Genomic DNA, 19623 nt, shown 5'->3' with positions numbered 1-19623 from the left:
CCAGACAGTGGTAATTTGCTCTGACTCCTGTGCAGCACTGATCAGCCTAAATGCATCTGTGTCTCAGAGCAGACCAGATGTATTGTATGAGGTTTTTTAGTGCTTGTGTAGGGTGAAGCAGATGGGGGTATTGGTGATGTTCCTCTGGTTACCAGCTCATGTGGGAGTTAAGGGGAATGAGGAGGTGGATGTTATCGCCAAGTAGGCTCTTAAGAACAGTGGTTAAAAACAAATGGCAAGAGTTGTGGAACAGGGAGAGAAACGGAAGACACCTTTATAAGATCCATGAAAAGTTGGGGGCAGGGAGGTCCTCAGGCCAAGAGAGAAGGGAGGAAAGTGTAATCAGAAGGCTGAGACACACAAGGCTCAATAGTACCATGAAATTGGTGAGGAAATCCAAATGGGAGGTGTCCTGTGTGGCTCAGTTGGTAGAGCATGGTACTTGCAATTCCTGGGTTGTAGGTTAAATTCCCATGGGGGACAAGTATGAAAGTGTATGCACTCACGCCTTCAGCATCTCTGGTTCACAGTCGAGTTGGTGGCAGAAGAAGTATCTTGCCGAGGCAGTAGGTGGCAGTACCATATTTGATGGCATTGCCTCTCGTCAAACTTAGGAGGAAGTTACTTCCGGGTTCCTAAACTAAGCAAATAGACCTTGCTAGCTCTCAAGTTTCGCGAAATGAGTCGATTTCAAAGTTGTGTGCATAGAAATTATTATTGAATAAGAACGGAATGCTGAGAGCTATCATATGGCTGCAATAGGCTAAAAGCACCTCGCGACCTAACAAATTAATTTGCCCGTAGCAAACGTAGCCCGTTTGCCCGTAGCTAGTCCTTTTTTTCACATCAACAAGATGCATAGGAGAGGAGTAGGTGCGGGAGCTATCGCTAAAAAGAAGCTTGCAGAGGTAACGTTGTCTAGATGAATGGGCCCATCTACAAAATGTAAACAATGAATCCAAGGCATTTCAGAAATACAACCATCTTATCCAAAACACTCTTCTTTTTTTGTAGGCCAAGTATAAAGAGAGGGGGACAGTGTTAGCTGAGGATCAAATTGTTCAGGTAAGCTCAATAATAATATTATAATAATATGCCATTTAGCAGACACTTTCATCTAAAGCGACTTAGTCATGCGTGCATACATTTTACTTACGGGTGGTCCCTGGAATCAACCCACTATCCTGGCGTTGCAATCAAACAATCAAATTGATTTTATAAAGCCCAGTTTACACCAGTAAGTGTCACAAAGTGTTATACAGACACCCAAACCCCAAAGAGCAAGCAATGCAGATGTAGAAGCACAAAAACATCCAAGTTCCAACGAATGCCTCGACCGTGTTGTACATTTTAGCTAAGGAAAAACTCCCAAGTGAGGAGGGAACTAAGGAAGAAACATAGAGGGGAACCAGTACTCTTCTGGCTGTGCAGGGTGGAGATTATAAGAGTACGGCCATTTAGGTAAGATGTATAAATGTTCATAGGTGACTGGTAGGGTCAGATAACAACCACAGTGGTTATAGAGGGTGCAGCAGCATAACACTTCAGGAGTAAATGTCAGTTGGGTTTTCATCGTCAAGCAGCGCCATACTCTAACAACTGAGCTTATGTGTGGGTGTGCAAGTGTGTCTTCATTGGAATGTTATTCAATCCATGTAGCTAGTCAAGCTGTTGTGGAAATATCTAAAACATCATGGTCTTTCAGATGTCAAAACAGCTGGAGACCTTCAAATCTAACCTTGAGGAATTTGCCAGCAAGCACAAACAAGAGATTCGTAAGAGTTCCCAGTTCCGGGTCCAGTTTCAGGAGATGTGTGCCACCATTGGAGTTGACCCACTTGCCTGTGAGAATCACAACTGTGTCTGTTTAAAATATAAGTTGTTTTTGCCCTACAATAAAAGCCCATTAAAATGTCCTTTACTCCTTTTTTATGCATGTGGTTACTCACATGTTGTATTTATTCAAGGAATTGAAGTGCAACCTACATTAAGTGTTTTCTGTGTCATTGACAGCTGGCAAAGGCTTTTGGTCTGAGATGCTTGGTGTGGGTGACTTCTATTACGAGCTGGGTGTGCAGATCATTGAAGTATGCCTGGCACTGAAACACAGAAATGGAGGTGAGGCTTCTTTGGAACATCATAAAAGTCATAGCAAAACACTGCCTTTTGAAATGTGTCGTTCATTGGTGTTCCATCTCTGTGTTTTAGGACTTATTACCCTGGACGAACTCCATCACAGAGTGTTGAAGGGAAGGGGGAAATTTGCTCAGGATGTGAGCCAGTGAGTACTATCTGACAAATATCAGAAATTATATAATAAGTCATGCAGAAAGTCAACATTTATCATCATATTTAATATTAGAGAGGATCTCATGTCAAATGCTGTTGAAGTAATGTGGCTACAGGTGGCTACAGGTTCACTTGCCTCACCTAAACCCTATTCTTGTGCAAAGTGGCTATAGACCACCAAGTGCTAACAATCAGTATTTGGATAATATGTGTGAAATGCTTGATAATGTATATGATACTAACAAAGTGGTTTATTTTCTGGGTGACCTAAATATTGGCTGGCTTTCATCAAGCTGTCCACTCAAGAAAAAACTTGAAACTGTAACTAGTGCCTGCAACCTGATTCAGGTTATCAGTCAACCTGCCAGTGTATTTACAAGCAGAACAAGAACTAAATCATCCACTTGTATTGAACACATCTTTACTAATGCTTCTCGAAATCTGATCTAAAGCAGTTTCCACACCTATCAGATGTAGTGATCATAATAGTCATAGCTAGGAAAACCAACGTTTCAAAGACTGGACCTAAAATAGTGTATAAGCGATCAAGAGGTTTTGCAATTATTCTTATGTTGAAAATGTGAAAAATATGTGTTGGTCTAATGTGTGTAATGAGGAACATCCTGATGCTGCACTTTAAGCATTTATGAAATTGCTTCTTCCGGTTACTGACATGCATGCAACAATAAATAAACGTACTGGTAAAACTGCCAAATCCCCATGGATAGATGATTCATTTAAAAACTGTATGCCTGAGAGGGATGAGGCTAAGGGAATGGCAAGTAAGTCTGGCAACACAGCAGATTGGCAAACAAAGAGTAAATTGAGAAATCACACGACTAAACAAAAATAAGAAGAAACTATACTATGGAACAAATATACATTCTATAAAGAATAATAGTGAAAATCTCTAGAGTATCTTAAATGAAATTCTAGGCAGAAAAGCTAACTCTGCTCCATCGAGGTTGATGGCTCATTCATAACAAAACCCTTTGATATTGCCAACCACTTTAATAACTTTTTTGTTGGCAAGATAAGCAAACTTAGGCATGACATGCAAAAAATATATTCATGCATGAAGGACCAAATAATGAAAGACAAGCACTGTAGCTTTAAATTCTTCCAAGTGGGTGTGGAAGAGGTGAACAAATTATTGATATCTATAAATAAGGGCAAACCACCTGGTACCGACAACCTGGATGGTAAACTACTGAGGTTGGTAGCGGAATACATTGCGACTCCTATATGCCACATCTTAAATGTTAGCCAAGAAGACAGAGTGTGCCTTCAGGCCTGGAGGGAGACAAAGGACATTCCGCTGCCCCAAAATAGCAAAGCAACCTTGAATGGTTCAAACAATCAGCCTGTTACCGGTGCTTAGCATCATTTTTGGGGAAAAAATTGTTCGACCAATGTTATTTTACAGAAAATAAATGAACAACAGACTTTCAGCATGCTTATAGGGAAGGGCACTCAATGTGCTCGGCCCTGACACAAATGACTGATGATTGGCTGAAAGAAATTTATAAAAAGATTGTGGGAGCTATTTTGTTAGACTTCAGTGCAGCCTTTGATGTCATTGAAAAAACATAGTTGTTGTGGATTAACATAATTTGCCTTATCATGGATGGACTGATATCTGTCCAATAGAACACATGGAAGTCTCTGTAATGCAAATACGGTTGAGTGTGGTGTACCGCAGGGTAGCTGACTTGGGACTATTATTGTTTTCTGTGTTTAGTAATGACCTTCCACTGACCTTGAATAAAGCCTTGAATGTACGCAGACGACTCCACAGTATACACATCGACTGTAACAGTAAAGTAAATAACTGACGCCCTTAACAGTTTTAGAATGGGTAACTAGCAATAGGCTGGTGTTAAAAATCTCAAAAACTAAAAGCATCATTTTTGGCGACAAATCATTTGCTCAACCCTAAACCTCATCAATCGATTATTGAATAGTGTGGTAGCAAGTTAAGGAGACGAGCTATCACGGTCAAAATATATATATATATACAGTGCATTCGGAAAGTTACGTTGCTTATTCTAAAATGGATGGGAAAAAACACACACATTCATAACCCCTAGCTACTATCTTGCCTCATTGCTACAACTCCCGTACGGGCCCCGGGAGAGACGAAGGTTGAAAGTCATGCGTCCTCTGATACACAACCCAACCAAGCCGCACTGCTTCTTAACACAGCGGGCATCCAACCCGGAAGCCAGCCGCACCAATGTGTCAGAGGAAACATTGTGAACCTGGCACTGCGCCCGACCCGCAACAGGAGTCGCTGGTGCGTGATGAGACGAGGATATCCCTACCGGCCAAGCCCTCCCTAACCCAGAAAACGCTAGGCCAATTGTGCGTCGGCCCACAGACCTCCCGGTCTGGTTACAAAAGGCGTGAACCCAGAATCTCTGGTAGCACAGCTGGCGCTGCAGTACAGCGCCCTTAACCACTGTGCCACCCGGGAGGCCCAATATTCATCATCCATCTACACACAGTAACACATAATGACAAAACAAAAACAGATTTTTAGAAATTGTTACAAATGTATTTAAAAAAAAAACATTTACATTAGTATTCAGACCCGTTATCAGTACTTTGTTGAAGCACCTTTGGTAGCGATTACAGCCTTGAGTCTTCTTGGGTATGACGCTACATGACATAACTTGGCACACGTGCATTTGGAGAGTTTCTCCCATTCTTGTCTGCAGATCCTCTCAAGCTCTGTCAGTTTGAATGAGGGAGAGTCACTGCACAGCTATTTTCAGGTCTTAGAGAGATCATTTTCATCAATGATCTCTCTACTTTGTTCCATTCATATTTCCCTCAATCCTGACTAATCTCCCAGTCCCTGCTGCTGAAAAACAACCACAGAGCATGATGCTGCCACCACCATGCTTCATCATAGGGATGGTGCTAGGTTTCCCCCAGATGTGACGCTTGGCATTCAGGCCATAGAGTTCAATCTTGGTTTTATCAGACCTGAGAATCTTGTTTATCATGGTCTAAGAGTTCTTTAGGTGCCTTTTGGCAAACTCCAAGTTGGTTGTCATGTGCCTTTTAATGAGCTTCCGTCTGGACACTCTTCCATAAAGACCCGATTGTAGGAGTGCTGCAGAGATGGTTGTCCTTCTGGAAGTTTCACCCATCTCAACAGAGGAACTAGAGCTCCGTCAGAGGGACCATCGGGTTGTTGGTCACCTCCCTGACCAAGGTCCTTCTCCCCCGATTGCTCAGTTTGGCCGGGTGGCCAGCTCTAAGAGTCTTGGTGGTTCCAAACTTCTTCCATTTAGGAATGATGGAGGCTGTTGTGTTCTTTGGGACCTTCAATGCTGCAGACATTTTTTGGTACGCTTCCCCAGATCTGTGCCTCCACACAATCCTGTTTCGGAGCTCTACGGACAATTCTTTCGACCTCATCGCTTGGCTTGGTCAGCTGTGGGACCTTATATAGACAGGTGTGTGCCTTTCCAAATCATGTCCAATCAATTTCATTTAGCACAGGTGGACTCCAATCAAGCTGGAGAAACATCTCAAGGATCATCAATGGAAACAGGATGCACCTGAGCTCAATTTCGCGTCTCATAGCAAAGGGTCTGAATACTTATGTAAATAAGGTATTTCTGTTTTTTATTTTTAATACATTTGCACACAAAAAATGCTTTCTCATTATGGGGTATTGGTTTTAGATTGATGAGGGGGGGAACAATTGAGTCAATTTTAGAATAAGGCTGTAACGTAACAAAAAGTCAAGGGGCCTGAATACTTTCCGAATGCTATGGTTACTTAATTGGGAAGAGGTCTGTACATGATAAGGCATTGCTCTGCTTTCTTGATATCCCAGTCAACCAGACAGGTTCTACAGGCCCTAGTTTTGATGCACTTGGACTACTGTGCAGTTGTGTGGTCAGTTGCAGCAAAGAAGGACTTAGGCAAATTGCAGTTGATCTAAAACAGGTCAGCATATATTATTTTCTCTTCGATGTACACGGAGGGAAAGTGTCAGTAGCATGCATGTCAGTCTCTCCTGGCTCAAAGTTGAGGAGAGATTGACTGCATCACTATTAGTCTTTGTGCACCGTGTTGAAGGTACCGAACTGTCTGTTCAAGCAGTTCGCAGACAGTTCGGGCACTCCTCGGTACAACACTAGACATGTAACCAGAGGACTTCACTGTCCCCAGGTCCAGAATAGAGGCTGGGGGTAACACAGTATTAAATAGAGCCATGACTAAATTGAACTCTGCCACCCCATGTAACTCAAGCTAGCAAATAAACAAGATAAAAACTAAGTTAAAGAACACCCTACGGCACGACGGGGACATTTTTATGCATTTTGTATTGTATTTGGCATTGTATTATGTATTTTATTATGTATGTGATACCTGGTTGGGATTGGACTTTGATATTTTTATTTATTTATTTATTTACCTTTATTTAACCAGGTAGGCAAGTTGAGAACAAGTTCTCATTTACAATTGCGACCTGGCCAAGATAAAGCAAAGCAGTTCGACAGATAAAACGACACAGAGTTACACATGAAGTAAAAACAAACATACAGTCAATAATGCAGTATAAACAAGTCTATATACAATGTGAGCAAATGAGGTGAGAAGGGAGGTAAAGGCAAAAAAGGCCATGATGGCAAAGTAAATACAATATAGCAAGTAAAATACTGGAATGGTAGTTTTGCAATGGAAGAATGTGCAAAGTAGAAATAAAAATAATGGGGTGCAAAGGAGCAAAATAAATAAATAAATAAAAATTAAATACAGTTGGGAAAGAGGTAGTTGTTTGGGCTAAATTATAGGTGGGCTATGTACAGGTGCAGTAATCTGTGAGCTGCTCTGACAGTTGGTGCTTAAAGCTAGTGAGGGAGATAAGTGTTTCCAGTTTCAGAGATTTTTGTAGTTCGTTCCAGTCATTGGCAGCAGAGAACTGGAAGGAGAGGCGGCCAAAGAAAGAATTGGTTTTGGGGGTGACTAGAGAGATATACCTGCTGGAGCGTGTGCTACAGGTGGGAGATGCTATGGTGACCAGCGAGCTGAGATAAGGGGGGACTTTACCTAGCAGGGTCTTGTAGATGACATGGAGCCAGTGGGTTTGGCGACGAGTATGAAGCGAGGGCCAGCCAACGAGAGCGTACAGGTCGCAATGGTGGGTAGTATATGGGGCTTTGGTGATAAAACGGATTGCACTGTGATAGACTGCATCCAATTTGTTGAGTAGGGTATTGGAGGCTATTTTGTAAATGACATCGCCAAAGTCGAGGATTGGTAGGATGGTCAGTTTTACAAGGGTATGTTTGGCAGCATGAGTGAAGGATGCTTTGTTGCGAAATAGGAAGCCAATTCTAGATTTAACTTTGGATTGGAGATGTTTGATATGGGTCTGGAAGGAGAGTTTACAGTCTAACCAGACACCCAAGTATTTGCAGTTGTCCACGTATTCCAAGTCAGAGCCGTCCAGAGTAGTGATGTTGGACAGGCGGGTAGGTGCAGGTAGCGATCGGTTGAAGAGCATGCATTTAGTTTTACTTGTATTTAAGAGCAATTGGAGGCCACGGAAGGAGAGTTGTATGGCATTGAAGCTTGCCTGGAGGGTTGTTAACACAGTGTCCAAAGAAGGGCCGGAAGTATACAGAATGGTGTCGTCTGCGTAGAGGTGGATCAGGGACTCACCAGCAGCAAGAGCGACCTCATTGATGTATACAGAGAAGAGAGTCGGTCCAAGAATTGAACCCTGTGGCACCCCCATAGAGACTGCCAGAGGTCCGGACAGCAGACCCTCCGATTTGACACACTGAACTCTATCAGAGAAGTAGTTGGTGAACCAGGCGAGGCAATCATTTGAGAAACCAAGGCTGTCGAGTCTGCCGATGAGGATATGGTGATTGACAGAGTCGAAAGCCTTGGCCAGATCAATGAATACGGCTGCACAGTAATGTTTCTTATCGATGGCGGTTAAGATATCGTTTAGGACCTTGAGCGTGGCTGAGGTGCACCCATGACCAGCTCTGAAACCGGATTGCATAGCAGAGAAGGTATGGTGAGATTCGAAATGGTCGGTAATCTGTTTGTTGACTTGGCTTTCGAAGACCTTAGAAAGGCACGGTAGGATAGATATAGGTCTGTAGCAGTTTGGGTCAAGAGTGTCCCCCCCTTTGAAGAGGGGGATGACCGCAGCTGCTTTCCAATCTTTGGGAATCTCAGACGACACGAAAGAGAGGTTGAACAGGCTAGTAATAGGGGTGGCAACAATTTCGGCAGATAATTTTAGAAAGAAAGGGTCCAGATTGTCTAGCCCGGCTGATTTGTAGGGGTCCAGATTTTGCAGCTCTTTCAGAACATCAGCTGAATGGATTTGGGAGAAGGAGAAATGGGGAAGGCTTGGGCGAGTTGCTGTTGTGGGTGCAGTGCTGTTGTCCGGGGTAGGAGTAGCCAGGTGGAAAGCATGGCCAGCCGTAGAAAAATGCTTATTGAAATTCTCAATTATGGTGGATTTATCAGTGGTGACAGTGTTTCCTATCTTCAGTGCAGTGGGCAGCTGGGAGGAGGTGTTCTTATTCTCCATGGACTTTACAGTGTCCCAGAACTTTTTTGAGTTAGTGTTGCAGGAAGCAAATTTCTGCTTGAAAAAGCTGTGGTTGTGGTTGAAAATATGTGATTGACTCGCCTGGCTATGGGTCGCTCTGTATGGGAGTATCTGCTGAATGGCTCAATTGTAATGTAAATGTAGTGCTATGTATATTATGTATTTTATTTGTTGTCCTGTTTCCTGTTTGGACTCCAGGAAGAGTAGCCTCTGCCTCCCCAGCAGCTAATTGGGGATCCCAATAAATACTAAATACAATAATGTAAACATATTGATATTTATTCATCAACTTTAGTGGACTTTCATTATGAAGTTGAAATTGTATCTCTATTCTCCACTACAGAGATGACTTGGTGCGGGCCATAAAGAAGCTGAAAGTCATGGGGAACGGCTTTGGGATGATTCCTGTTGGAGGCTCTTACCTCGTGCAGTCAGTGCCAGCAGAGCTCAACATGGACCACACTGTGGTACTTCAGCTGGCTGAGGTAAATCCTTCATTTCACCTCTTGAGTCTGTATTGTGTGGCTGTCTCATCAGTAATTATGCTAAATGACTTGTCAAAAATGTCTCAGAATACTGATTGTGAGATTAAAGAGGGGCGCTGTTTGTTTTTTTCTTGTGAGCAGTTGCCAACATCATGCTTGGATCCAGAACATGCTGCTCTGATACTTTTGCTGAGTCATTTAGAGGAATGCAAATATGGTGCCAGGTGTCATGAATATTTGTTTTTCTGCCAATTTGCAGAAGAAGGGCTACGTTTCAGTGAGTGAGATCAGAGAGAGTCTTAAGTGGGAGCGAGAGCGAGCCTGTCATGTGCTGGTAAGTCGCCTACAGAGGAAATGCAAAGAAAAGCTGCCAAGAGTTTAGGAGGATATTTTACAGAACAAAATGTTTACAAGAAAATTAGGAGTGACAAAGCACCATAGAACCATGGTTCTTGATTTGATTTAGCTCACCACCATCCTAACATACACACTCCTTGTTGTCCTAGGATCACCTATTGAAAGAGGGCTTGGCGTGGTTGGATTCCCAAGCTTCTGGAGAGCCACAGTATTGGCTGCCAGCCCTCTTTTCTGAGCTGACTTCCCGTGATGTCACACCTGAGGAGGCCAATCAGATAACGCCTTAAGAAAGATAGGATTTTTGGTACGTGGGATGTCTCAGTAACTTCTTGAAGAACAATGTGTGCCTGTTGGGAAAGTCCTGAATTGAAATGGGGTGTATTTAACTTTTAATGGGTAGGTACCAATTATGTATATAAATCATTGGTAGGTACACATGATGTTGCTTCCCTTCAGCAATTGTGGAGAGGAAAACTAGGTTACAAATGTTGTTTTCTGTGGCAGTTGTCAATCATGGATTTTTTTTTCTTTAATGTCATTATATTCAATTTCCTTCTATTAAAACATTTTAGTATTTCTTGGCATATTGCAGTTTGTGCTACAAAAACATTTTTCTTTTCATGTCAACACAACTGTGAAGATAACTTTATTTGTTGCTTGAACATCCCACATGAATCTCATTTCAACCCTTACATTATCAGAGAGCATCATTTGACCATTAGTCATTGGACTTTATTATGCAACACATCATTTACATTTTAGCGGCAGGTTAAAAGGGAATATAGTGAAGTTAGCCAAAGTAAACATACACTAGTTCAGAAGAGATAATAGCAGTAGAGTAAACCTAGGAAACTATTAAATAGCAGATCCATTACAGTCCTATCCATCAGCGATGGAGGCAAATGAAGAATAAACAGTCAACCCTAACCATCAAAGTGTCTAAAACTTAGAAATATAATTAGTAGCGTATCAGCTTTCTTTAACGAGTAGTCAACTCTCTGGGTCGTGAGGATGTGGCTTCCCTACACCTCATGGCTGTAGACGTGTTCTTCATACTTGGTCTGCTCCATTCCGTCACAGATGAGGGTGCAAAAGGGGCACACTCTGTGGCTGTCCTCGTGCAGCTCCAGCTCATTCGGGGTGATGCCAGGGAAGCACTCATGGCAGTGACGACACGTCAAGGACAACTATGGGACGGACACGGGTCATAAGTGCTAATCATATCGGATCTAGACTGGATAGTTAACTGTACTCTAGCACAAACATTATAGAGCATTATGAAACCAACTCTTTGATCCCAAACCACTAGTGTATGTTGTTGCAAACATAATCTGCTTTATTACCATGTATATCATAGGAATGACTTCACATACCTCCTCCGCGTTTGTCGCAGGGCCTGCAAACAGAATCATATGTCAGCCATAGTTGAACCTGTTTTGTTATTTTCCAAGAAGGCATGTCCGTGAGGCACAAGTGGCGTTCATGTATCATTTGAGAATATTTAGGTGAGGCTTTCCAACAGCTGGAATATTGTGAATACCTGGGGTCTCATAAGGGTTCCCAAAGTGGAGAGAGGCAGCCAGTGTATCTTGCTGCTGCTCCTCAGTGGGGGTGGGGTCAGTTGAAGAGCCATAAGGGTTGGGGTGCTGCATGGACACTGGAGCAGCCTGGATGTCAGCAAACTCCTTGCGAAGTCTCTCAACATTTCTTTTGAGATCCTGACAGATAGAATACAGTGGCAAAACCCCAATGTAAGCAGATGTCCCTAATTGTAAATAATTAAATGACTAGTAAAGAGTATCAACATTCACAGCAATCACCTGATTTTCTCTGGACAACTCCTCTTTCTCTACTTTAGCGATCTCTGCCATGCTTTCTTTCTCCTCAATGACTCTGTGGAACTCTAAAAGTTGCATCTGAGGGGAGAGAACAGGGAACTTGTGATCAGACACGAGAATACGTTCAGTGCGTTTTATATTCATTTGCTCTCGCAGGTGAACTACTTTCCCAGAACAAACAACATCTTGGTAAGAAAAAAAAAGATACTTCTGACCCTGTCTGTGGATCGAAATAGCATCAAAGATATTCTCTAAGCACCTCTAGTTTTCTGCTTTTCTGCTCCGCCTGTGTAGACCTCATGACTATGATATTCGTGCACTCATTGACCTTCACCAGTTCCCCCTCTGCTTGCTCTGCACGTCTGCGTGTGTTGTTGGAAGCCTGCAGCTCCTGTTGCAACTGTGTCCGAGCCTCCTGCAGCTGGCCAAGAAGAGCTTGGTATTGCACCTGACGGCACACAAGAAGACGACAGTATTACATTCCACAAAGGCGTGTACAGGAAGGACATAGTTCTTTTACCAACTTGTTCCAACCTTCAAATCACTGTCCACCATCTCCTGCTGTGGCTGGTGCCCCTGCTCTGACAGGCTTCTGTGTAAGGCCTTGTTCTCTGTCTTCAAGTCATCCAGGTCAAGTGTGAGACCACGCAGTTTGCGCAGCTCCACAGAAAGCTTCGCCTTCTCTTTCTCACTGCTCTGGAGATCCACCTGGAAAGGGTCAACATGAGGTTCTGTGATTGACAGGTTTTTTTCACATCAAAGAAAGCACTAAATTAATTGGCCAACAGGTCTTTTAAAGAGTGTGTGTGTGTTACAGACATTCATTTACATCAATTACTCTGCTGAGTGTGCTGACCTGTAGAAGCTGAATGTGATCCTTCAGTCTGTAAGACTCCTGCTGAGAATCTCTGAGGCTTGGACTCAGCCTGTTGACACAGAAACGGGGACATGAGGAACAGCATTGTTGCACAAGTGTAAAAAATATATATATATATAAACTCAGCAAAAAAAGAAACGTCCCTTTTTCAGGACCCTGTCTGTGGAACGGTCGTTAAGACACTAACAGCTTACAGACGGTAGGCAATTAAGGTCACAGTTACAAAAACTTAGGACACTAAAGAGGCCTTTCTACTGACTCTGAAAAACACCAAAAGAAAGATGCCCACGGTCCCTGCTCATCTTCGTGAACGTGCCTTAGGCATGCTGCAAGGAGGCATGAGGACTGCAGATGTGGCCAGGGCAATAAATTGCAATGTCCGTACTGTGAGACGCCTAAGACAGTGCTACAGGGAGACAGGACGGACAGCTGGTCGTCCTCGCGTACATCCGAACATCACACCTGCGGGACAGGTACAGGATGGCAACAACAAATGCCCGAGTTACACCAGGAACGCACAATCCCTCAATCAGTGCTCACTGTCCGCAATAGGCTGAGGGCCTGTTGTAAGGCAGGTCCTCACCAGACATCACCGGCAACAACGCTGCCTATGGGCACAAACCCACGTCGCTGGACCAGACAGGACTGGCAAAAAGTGATCTTCACTGACAAGTCGCGGTTTTGGTCGGATTCTCGTTTATCGTCAAAGGAATGAGCGTTACACCGAGGCCTGTACTCTGGAGCGGGATCGATTTGGAGGTGGATGGTCCATCATGGGGCGGTGGACTGAGCTTGTTGTCATTGCAGGCAATCTCAACGCTGTGCGTTACAGGGAAGACATCCTCCTCCCTCATGTGGTACCCTTCCTGCAGGCTCATCCTGACATGACCCTCCAGCATGACAATGCCACCAGCCCTACTGCTCGTTCTGTGCATGATTTTCTGCAAGACAAAAATGTCAGTGTTCTCAATGGCCATCGAAGAGCCCGGATCTCAATCCCATTGACCACGTCTGGGACCTGTTGGATCTGAGGGTGAGGGCCATTCCCCCCAGTCCGGAAACGTGCAGGTGCCTTGGTAAAGAGTGGGGTAACATCTCACAGCAAGAACTGGAAAATTTGGTGCGGTCCATGAGGAGGAGATGCAGTGTAGTAGTTAATGCAGCTGGTGGCCACACCAGATACTTTTGCTTTTGACCCCTTCCCTTTGTTCAGGGACAAATTATTCTATTTCTGTTAGTCACATGTCTGTGGAACTTGTTAAGTTTATGTCTCAGTTGTTGAATCTTATGTTTATACAAATATTTACACATGTTAGGTTTGCTGAAAATAAACACAGTTGACAGTGAGAGGACGTACATTTTTTTGCTGAGTTTATATATAGACAGGATGATATCATGATATGACTGGAAAGGTGTTGTACTAGAAAGATATGTCCATTGAATGGATTGCTCGAGACAAGTACTCACTGTGCAATCTCCACACTTTGAACCTCAACCTTTTCTTTCAACTCCTCTCGCTCCTTCTTCAGCTGTTTGATCTTGCTCAATGCTTGTTCATATTTCTCACAAATAGGAGTCAGAGACTGCAGGCATTTGTGAAGAGAAATAGCAAGTGATTCAGACTTTGTCCCTTTTAAGCCAATTTTTGCGAGTGCAATTTGCTTAATATTTTGTGTAGTGTAAACACTCCAAAGGAACTCAGACCCCTCAAAATATACCCCGAAGTGAACCGAACTGAGACCATCTCGAGAGGTGGTCTGACTTCGGTTCGCTTGAATTCTGCAGGCCGGTTCTTTTTTTTCAACCAATGTGAACACAAAGCTCCCCAGGTTCGCTTGTCGTTATTCCTGCACCACACACTACACTACTTTATTAAAGAGGACTATACAGTGCCTTCGGAAAGTATTCAGACCCCTTGACTTTTTCCACATTTTGATAGGTTCAGCCTTATTCTAAAATGTATTCAATCTACACACGATACCCCATAATGTCAAAGCAAAAACTGATTTGTAGAGAAAAAAAATGGAAATATCACATTTACATAAGTATTCAGACCCTTTACTCAATACTTTGTTGAAACCCCTTTGGCTGCGATTACAGCCTTGAGTCTTCTTGGGTATGACGCTACAAGCTTGACACATCAGTATTTGTGGAGTTTCTCCCATTCTTCTTTGCAGATCCTCTCAAGCTTCTTCAGGTTGGATGGGTAGCGTTGGTGCACAGCTATTTTCAGGTCTCTCCAGAGATGTTTGACAGGGTTTAAGTCCGGGCTCTGGCTGGGCCACTTAAGAACATTGAGACTTGTGCCGAGGCCACTCCTGCCTTGTCTTGGCTGTGTGCTTAGGGTTGTTGTCCCGTTGAAAGGTGAACCTTCGTCCCAGTCTGAGGTCCTGAGTGCTCTGGAGCAGGTTTTCATCAAGCATCTCTCTCTACTTTGTACCCTTTCCCAGATCTGTGCCACGACACAATCCTGTCTCAGAGCTCTATGAACAATTCCTTTGACCTCGTGGCTTGGTTTTTGCTCTGACATGCACTATCAACTGTGGGACCTTATATAGACAGGTTTGTGCCTTTCCAAATCATGTCCAATCAATTGAATTTACCACAGGTGGACTCCAATCAAGTTGTCTAAATATCTTCAAGGATGATTAATGGAAACAGGATGCACCTGAGCTCAATTCCAGGTATCATAGAAAAGGGTCTGAATACTTATGTAAATAAGGTATTTCTGTTTTAGTTTTTTTTATTACATTTGCATTTTCGCTTTGTCATTATGGGGTATTGTGTGTAGATTGTGGGGGAAATTAATGTATTTAATCCATTTTAGAATAAGGCTGTAACATAACAAAATGTGGAAAAAGTCAAGGGGTCTGAATACTTTCCGAAGGCACTGTATGTGAAAACACCCTTCGATACATGACAAGGAGACAGAGAAAGTGTGGGGGGAAAAAAAGAGAAGAAGAGGCATTGAAAAATATTGATGGTATACAAACAGCCTGTCACATGTATTGACACGTTCACCAAATATTTTTTATGAATTGGGGCCAGAGACTGCAGCCTTTCATGGAGAGAAACTGTTAGAAACAAGAACAAATGTACTCCGTAGTAGTAGTAGTTCTTTGGTAGGCCCAAATGGGAAATTGGCTTGCGACAGTTACCTCCTGTCCTGTGTGTGATTCATCCATTGATTTGTCCATCTGTGTCAGTTCTTCATGCTCTCTAGCATTCTGTTGCTGTTGCTCCAGTTTGCTCACTACCTGTGCAAGTTCCTCTTTAGATTCCTACAGGAACAATATATAATTCATCACCCTCTCAGCCTGATTAGGGGCTAGAAGTAAAACTGCTGGTGGAAAGAAAAGACTTTCAAACAAACCTTGAGGCGGTCAATCTCTTGCTGTTGCTCCTTTAGGGCACGTGTCAGAGTCTCATTTTGCTCTTTCAGTTGCCCCAACTCCATGGCCAGCTCTTCTTTCTCCCTCTCACTTTGCACCACCTGTTCCTAGATGCAGAAATGCTCAAATCATGTCCATAACCTCTACTGGTCATGGATATGGAACACTAGTCACTTTAATAATGTTTACATAATGCTTTACCCATCTCATATGTATATACTGTATTCTATTCTACTGTATTTTAGTCAATGCCACTCTGACATTGCTCGTCCTAATATTTATATACTTCTCTATTCCATTATTTTCCTTTTAGATGTGTGTATTGCTTTGAACTGTTAGATACTACTGCCCTGTTGGAGCTAGAAACACAAGCATTTTGCTACACCTGCAATAACATCTGATAAATAGGTGCATGTGACCAATACACTTTGATTTGATTTGATTACTGTGTTTGGAAAGTTCCATCTATCCATCAAGTATAGTCCCACCAGTTATGTTGAAAAGCATTTATGTTTCAGTATGGAAAGAGTTTCTTAGTTGTCAGATGATTTGTGTTGTAGACACAAAATTCACCAAATATTACCTCCTGTCCTTTGCGTGAGTCTTCCATTGATTTAGCTTTCTGTGTCAGTTGTTCATGCTCTCTTGACTTCTGCTGCTGCTTCTCCAGGTTCCCGTCTGCCTTGTATAGTTCCTCGTTAGACAACTGCAGAGAGAATGTTACAATTCTGTTACCTCACATTGTAATTTCCATTCTCACACATGACTAGGGGCTATAAATTAGCAGATGTAACGAACATCTTGAAAACAAACCTTGAGGCAATCAATCTCTTGCTGTTGCTCCTTCAGGACTCCTCTCAAAATCTCATTTTGCTCTTTCAGTTGCCCCAACTCCATGACCATCTCTTCTTTCTCCCTCTCACGTTGCTCTACCTTTTCCTAGATTCAGAAATGCACATCATGTACATACAATTCCTCTCCTACGGATAATTCTAGCTAAAATGTTCTTGTGAGGGACATCATCTCCTTGACCTTTCACTAAGCAAGCCAAACAAAAAGTTCTGCATTTTTAAGTATTTCAAGCATGGTCTTTAAAACACAATCAAATCAACTTTTAATGTTAGGTATGGTGGATTGCGTTGTACCTGTGTTGTGATGACCAAAAGGTCGTTTTCCAGGCTGCCATCTGTGCTTTGTTCCCCTGAGGTTTTAAAGCAGAAGGGGGTACTGGCTCCTCTCACTTGGCCATTGCTATCAATATAGCAGAACTGATAGAACTCTGCATCATCCTTTGGCAAGTAGTATGCTATCAGAATAACAACATCGTTGTCAGTGCCAGCATAATATTGATCACTTGAATGTCAAATAAATGTAATTTGTATCTAAAATTAAGAAATTAACATGGGCCTATCACGAATCCACCTAAAATCCACCAAAAACGAATCCACCTAAATTGATCACGATCAAAGTTCATGTCAGTTGAAAAGTTTGAGGATAAAATGCACACATGGTCTTACCACTAAAAAGCACTTGTTTTTTGTTTGCATCCTGTTTTATCAGATCCAATGATGGTTCTATCCACACAAATGTGTAATAATCCTTTGTGGTGCTCCAGCCTACCTGCACAAAATCAGTTATAACACAATCAGCACAACATCAGTTATAACACAATCATGACTGACTGACAACTGGGAGGCATTCCAGACTGTGGATTTCTATTGTTAAATATATTAGGTTATTATTTCCTTTGTGGAAATACAATCCATATCATAATCTCTGATGAACCAGACCACTCATGAATATTCATGACAAAATATCTATAATCTCACCTTGAATATCCCCACCCAGTCTCTGGGGTTCTGTTGAATGGCTGCTGTCAGAGTGTAGCTGCAAGTCACGGCAATATTTGGCACGTAGGAGTGGGGGATTTCCTGAAATACAACCTGGGAAAAGGTTGTTGACAATTCCATGTTGGCTGCACTTTCGACGCTCTCCATTGTGACCTCTGAAATTGAGAATATAGCAAAATGAAAACAAGTAGGCCCCAAATGCGCATAAAAAAAAACTAACAGGATGTACAACTCGAATAAAACACAATTTATGTTCTCAACTGAACGCCGTATATGTATCTAATCTGGCAGCACACGTTGTGGATGGTTCGTATGTTAATTAGAAGGCCAAACATTTTATATCACATAAAAATTGCATACAATGTTGCGTTGGCAAAACTAAGTTTCACTTTCATTTTACATTTTTGTGAAACGTATCGCCTATTTTTCACACTTGACAATCATATTTAACATACCCATAAATGTTTTTTGACGACTTTTGGACGTCAATTTGTTTGACAAACTTATACTTCTAACCCAATAACTTATTAGAGGGTGATTTATTATGTTTGATCAAGCTACAATAAAACACTGGAGAGAAAAATAATATGAAAGTGAACACAATTCTGTCACTATTAAGATCAATGTGTTATACGGTTTAGCTAAAACATAATGACATTAAATGGTTGAACTTACATGAAGTTTGGACTGCCAACTGCAACTGCCAGTTCAACTCAGCAGTGTCGCAACTCGGACAGCAACAAGAAGTACTTACTGTCCCTAGGTTTAATTTCCAGCAGAGAGGAAGAGGTTAGGGGAGAGGGATAACAGGGCTAAAATCTATCTTCTCCAACAGGTGGCGTTGTTTCGTTTTTTTCGCTCAACAAGCGAGGAGCTTTTGTATGGAGGTCAATGAGAGAGTGTCGAATTTGGTTAACACAAAAATGTGATGGCTTATTTTCTATGTGTGGCTTATTTGATCAAATAGAAGTAGCATAATGATGAGATTGTTACGAGTGTACGGATATAAAGAGGACACCTGACATCCCGGGAACTTTGAGAAAACACATATCGGAGTTGTGGCTGGTCGTTACTACTTACCCCAGCCACAAAGTCATAAAGCCCATTCTACAATGTATCTTCTTAAAATGTGATTTTAAACCTAACCTTAACCACACTGATAACCTTAAATGAACACCAAAAATCCGATTTTTGTTTCATAATTTTTTTTATGATAACCTATAGCCAATTTAGACTTTGTGGCTGTGGTAACTTGTGGAAACCCTTGTGCCTGCTGTTCCCACACGTACATGTTTATACTTTCCCTTTCTCCTAGACCAGTGTTTGCCAGTACATGCATTTGTTGTGGCCCATGACAAGCACACCTGATTCTACTTGTCAACTAATCATCAATCATTTGACAAGTTAAATCAGTTTTTTTTGTACTTGGATTCATCAGAAATGTGTGCTGCTGTTGAGGGTACTCGAGGACCGGAGTTGGGAAACACTGATCTAGACAGTTGGGGAGATTTCACAATATGAAATGGAATTATAGCCTCTTCCCTCTGGAAAGTTGGATATTGACCTGTCCCCATTATTAAAGGGTTGATCTTATGTTGTGACTGTGGATATTGCTGATGTCAATGATTGGCATTGCACTAGTCAATAAAGTGTAACGGATGTGAAACGGCTAGCTTAGTTAGCGGTGGTTCGCGCTAAATAGCGTTTCAATCGGTGACGTCACTTGCTCTGAGACCTTGAAGTAGTGGTTCCCCTTGCTCTGCAAGGGCCGCTGCTTTTGTGGAGCGATGGGTAACGATGCTTCGAGGGTGACTGTTATTGATGTGCGCAGAGGGTCCCGGGTATGGGCAAGGGACGGTCTGAAGTTATACTGTTACATTGATGCTGTTGGTCAATTGATACTTGGTCAATCTGGTGTGATTGAAGGTGCAAGT

General features: G+C 42.4%; 2 protein-coding genes across 3 annotated transcripts; one reads left to right on the top strand and one right to left on the bottom strand.

Moving 5' to 3' along the window:
- Window positions 1–580: 580 nt before the first annotated feature.
- On the top strand, window positions 581–10316 carry snf8 (SNF8 subunit of ESCRT-II). Its single transcript, XM_020453580.2, has 8 exons — window positions 581–908; window positions 1015–1065; window positions 1706–1844; window positions 2014–2118; window positions 2209–2281; window positions 9234–9375; window positions 9635–9709; window positions 9882–10316. The coding sequence occupies exons 1-8, from the start codon at window positions 855–857 to the stop codon at window positions 10017–10019; spliced, it is 777 nt and encodes a 258-aa protein (XP_020309169.1). The 5' UTR covers window positions 581–854; the 3' UTR covers window positions 10020–10316.
- A 44-nt stretch (window positions 10317–10360) lies between these two features.
- On the bottom strand, window positions 10361–18520 carry calcoco2 (calcium binding and coiled-coil domain 2). Of its 2 annotated transcripts, none has more exons than XM_020453575.2 (16): window positions 18365–18510; window positions 17669–17844; window positions 17357–17459; window positions 16985–17145; window positions 16653–16778; window positions 16423–16545; window positions 15821–15946; window positions 15606–15728; window positions 13915–14030; window positions 12427–12496; window positions 12105–12278; window positions 11830–12018; window positions 11553–11648; window positions 11273–11450; window positions 11076–11128; window positions 10361–10919 (listed from the first exon to the last, which is right to left on the bottom strand). In XM_020453575.2, exons 2-16 carry the CDS (start codon window positions 17834–17836, stop codon window positions 10755–10757), a joined length of 1971 nt encoding a protein of 656 aa, XP_020309164.1. In that variant the 5' UTR covers window positions 17837–17844; window positions 18365–18510; the 3' UTR covers window positions 10361–10754. The 2 variants fall into 2 exon arrangements, with proteins under 2 accessions (XP_020309164.1, XP_020309165.1); XM_020453576.2 differs by having other exon boundaries at window positions 10362–10919; window positions 11106–11128; window positions 18365–18520.
- Between the last annotated feature and the right edge of the window lie 1103 nt (window positions 18521–19623).

Source organism: Oncorhynchus kisutch, linkage group LG20, assembly GCF_002021735.2.
Source record: "Oncorhynchus kisutch isolate 150728-3 linkage group LG20, Okis_V2, whole genome shotgun sequence".
NCBI lineage: Eukaryota > Metazoa > Chordata > Actinopteri > Salmoniformes > Salmonidae > Oncorhynchus > Oncorhynchus kisutch.
This window is presented reverse-complemented; position numbering and strand designations above follow the sequence as displayed.

Excerpts from the sequence above, each read along its gene's own strand:
- snf8 (XM_020453580.2), top strand. The coding sequence starts at position 855 with ATGCATAGGAGAGGAGTAGGTGCGGGAGCTATCGCTAAAAAGAAGCTT. Across the intron at positions 1,845-2,013 it reads TGGAGTTGACCCACTTGCCT|CTGGCAAAGGCTTTTGGTCT; the intron begins GTGAGAATCACA and ends TGTCATTGACAG. Across the intron at positions 2,282-9,233 it reads TTTGCTCAGGATGTGAGCCA|AGATGACTTGGTGCGGGCCA; the intron begins GTGAGTACTATC and ends TCTCCACTACAG.
- calcoco2 (XM_020453575.2), bottom strand. The coding sequence starts at position 17,836 with ATGGAGAGCGTCGAAAGTGCAGCCAACATGGAATTGTCAACAACCTTT. Across the intron at positions 17,460-17,668 it reads ACTGGGTGGGGATATTCAAG|GTAGGCTGGAGCACCACAAA; the intron begins GTGAGATTATAG and ends GATTTTGTGCAG. Across the intron at positions 16,779-16,984 it reads TTTTGGTCATCACAACACAG|GAAAAGGTAGAGCAACGTGA; the intron begins GTACAACGCAAT and ends TTCTGAATCTAG.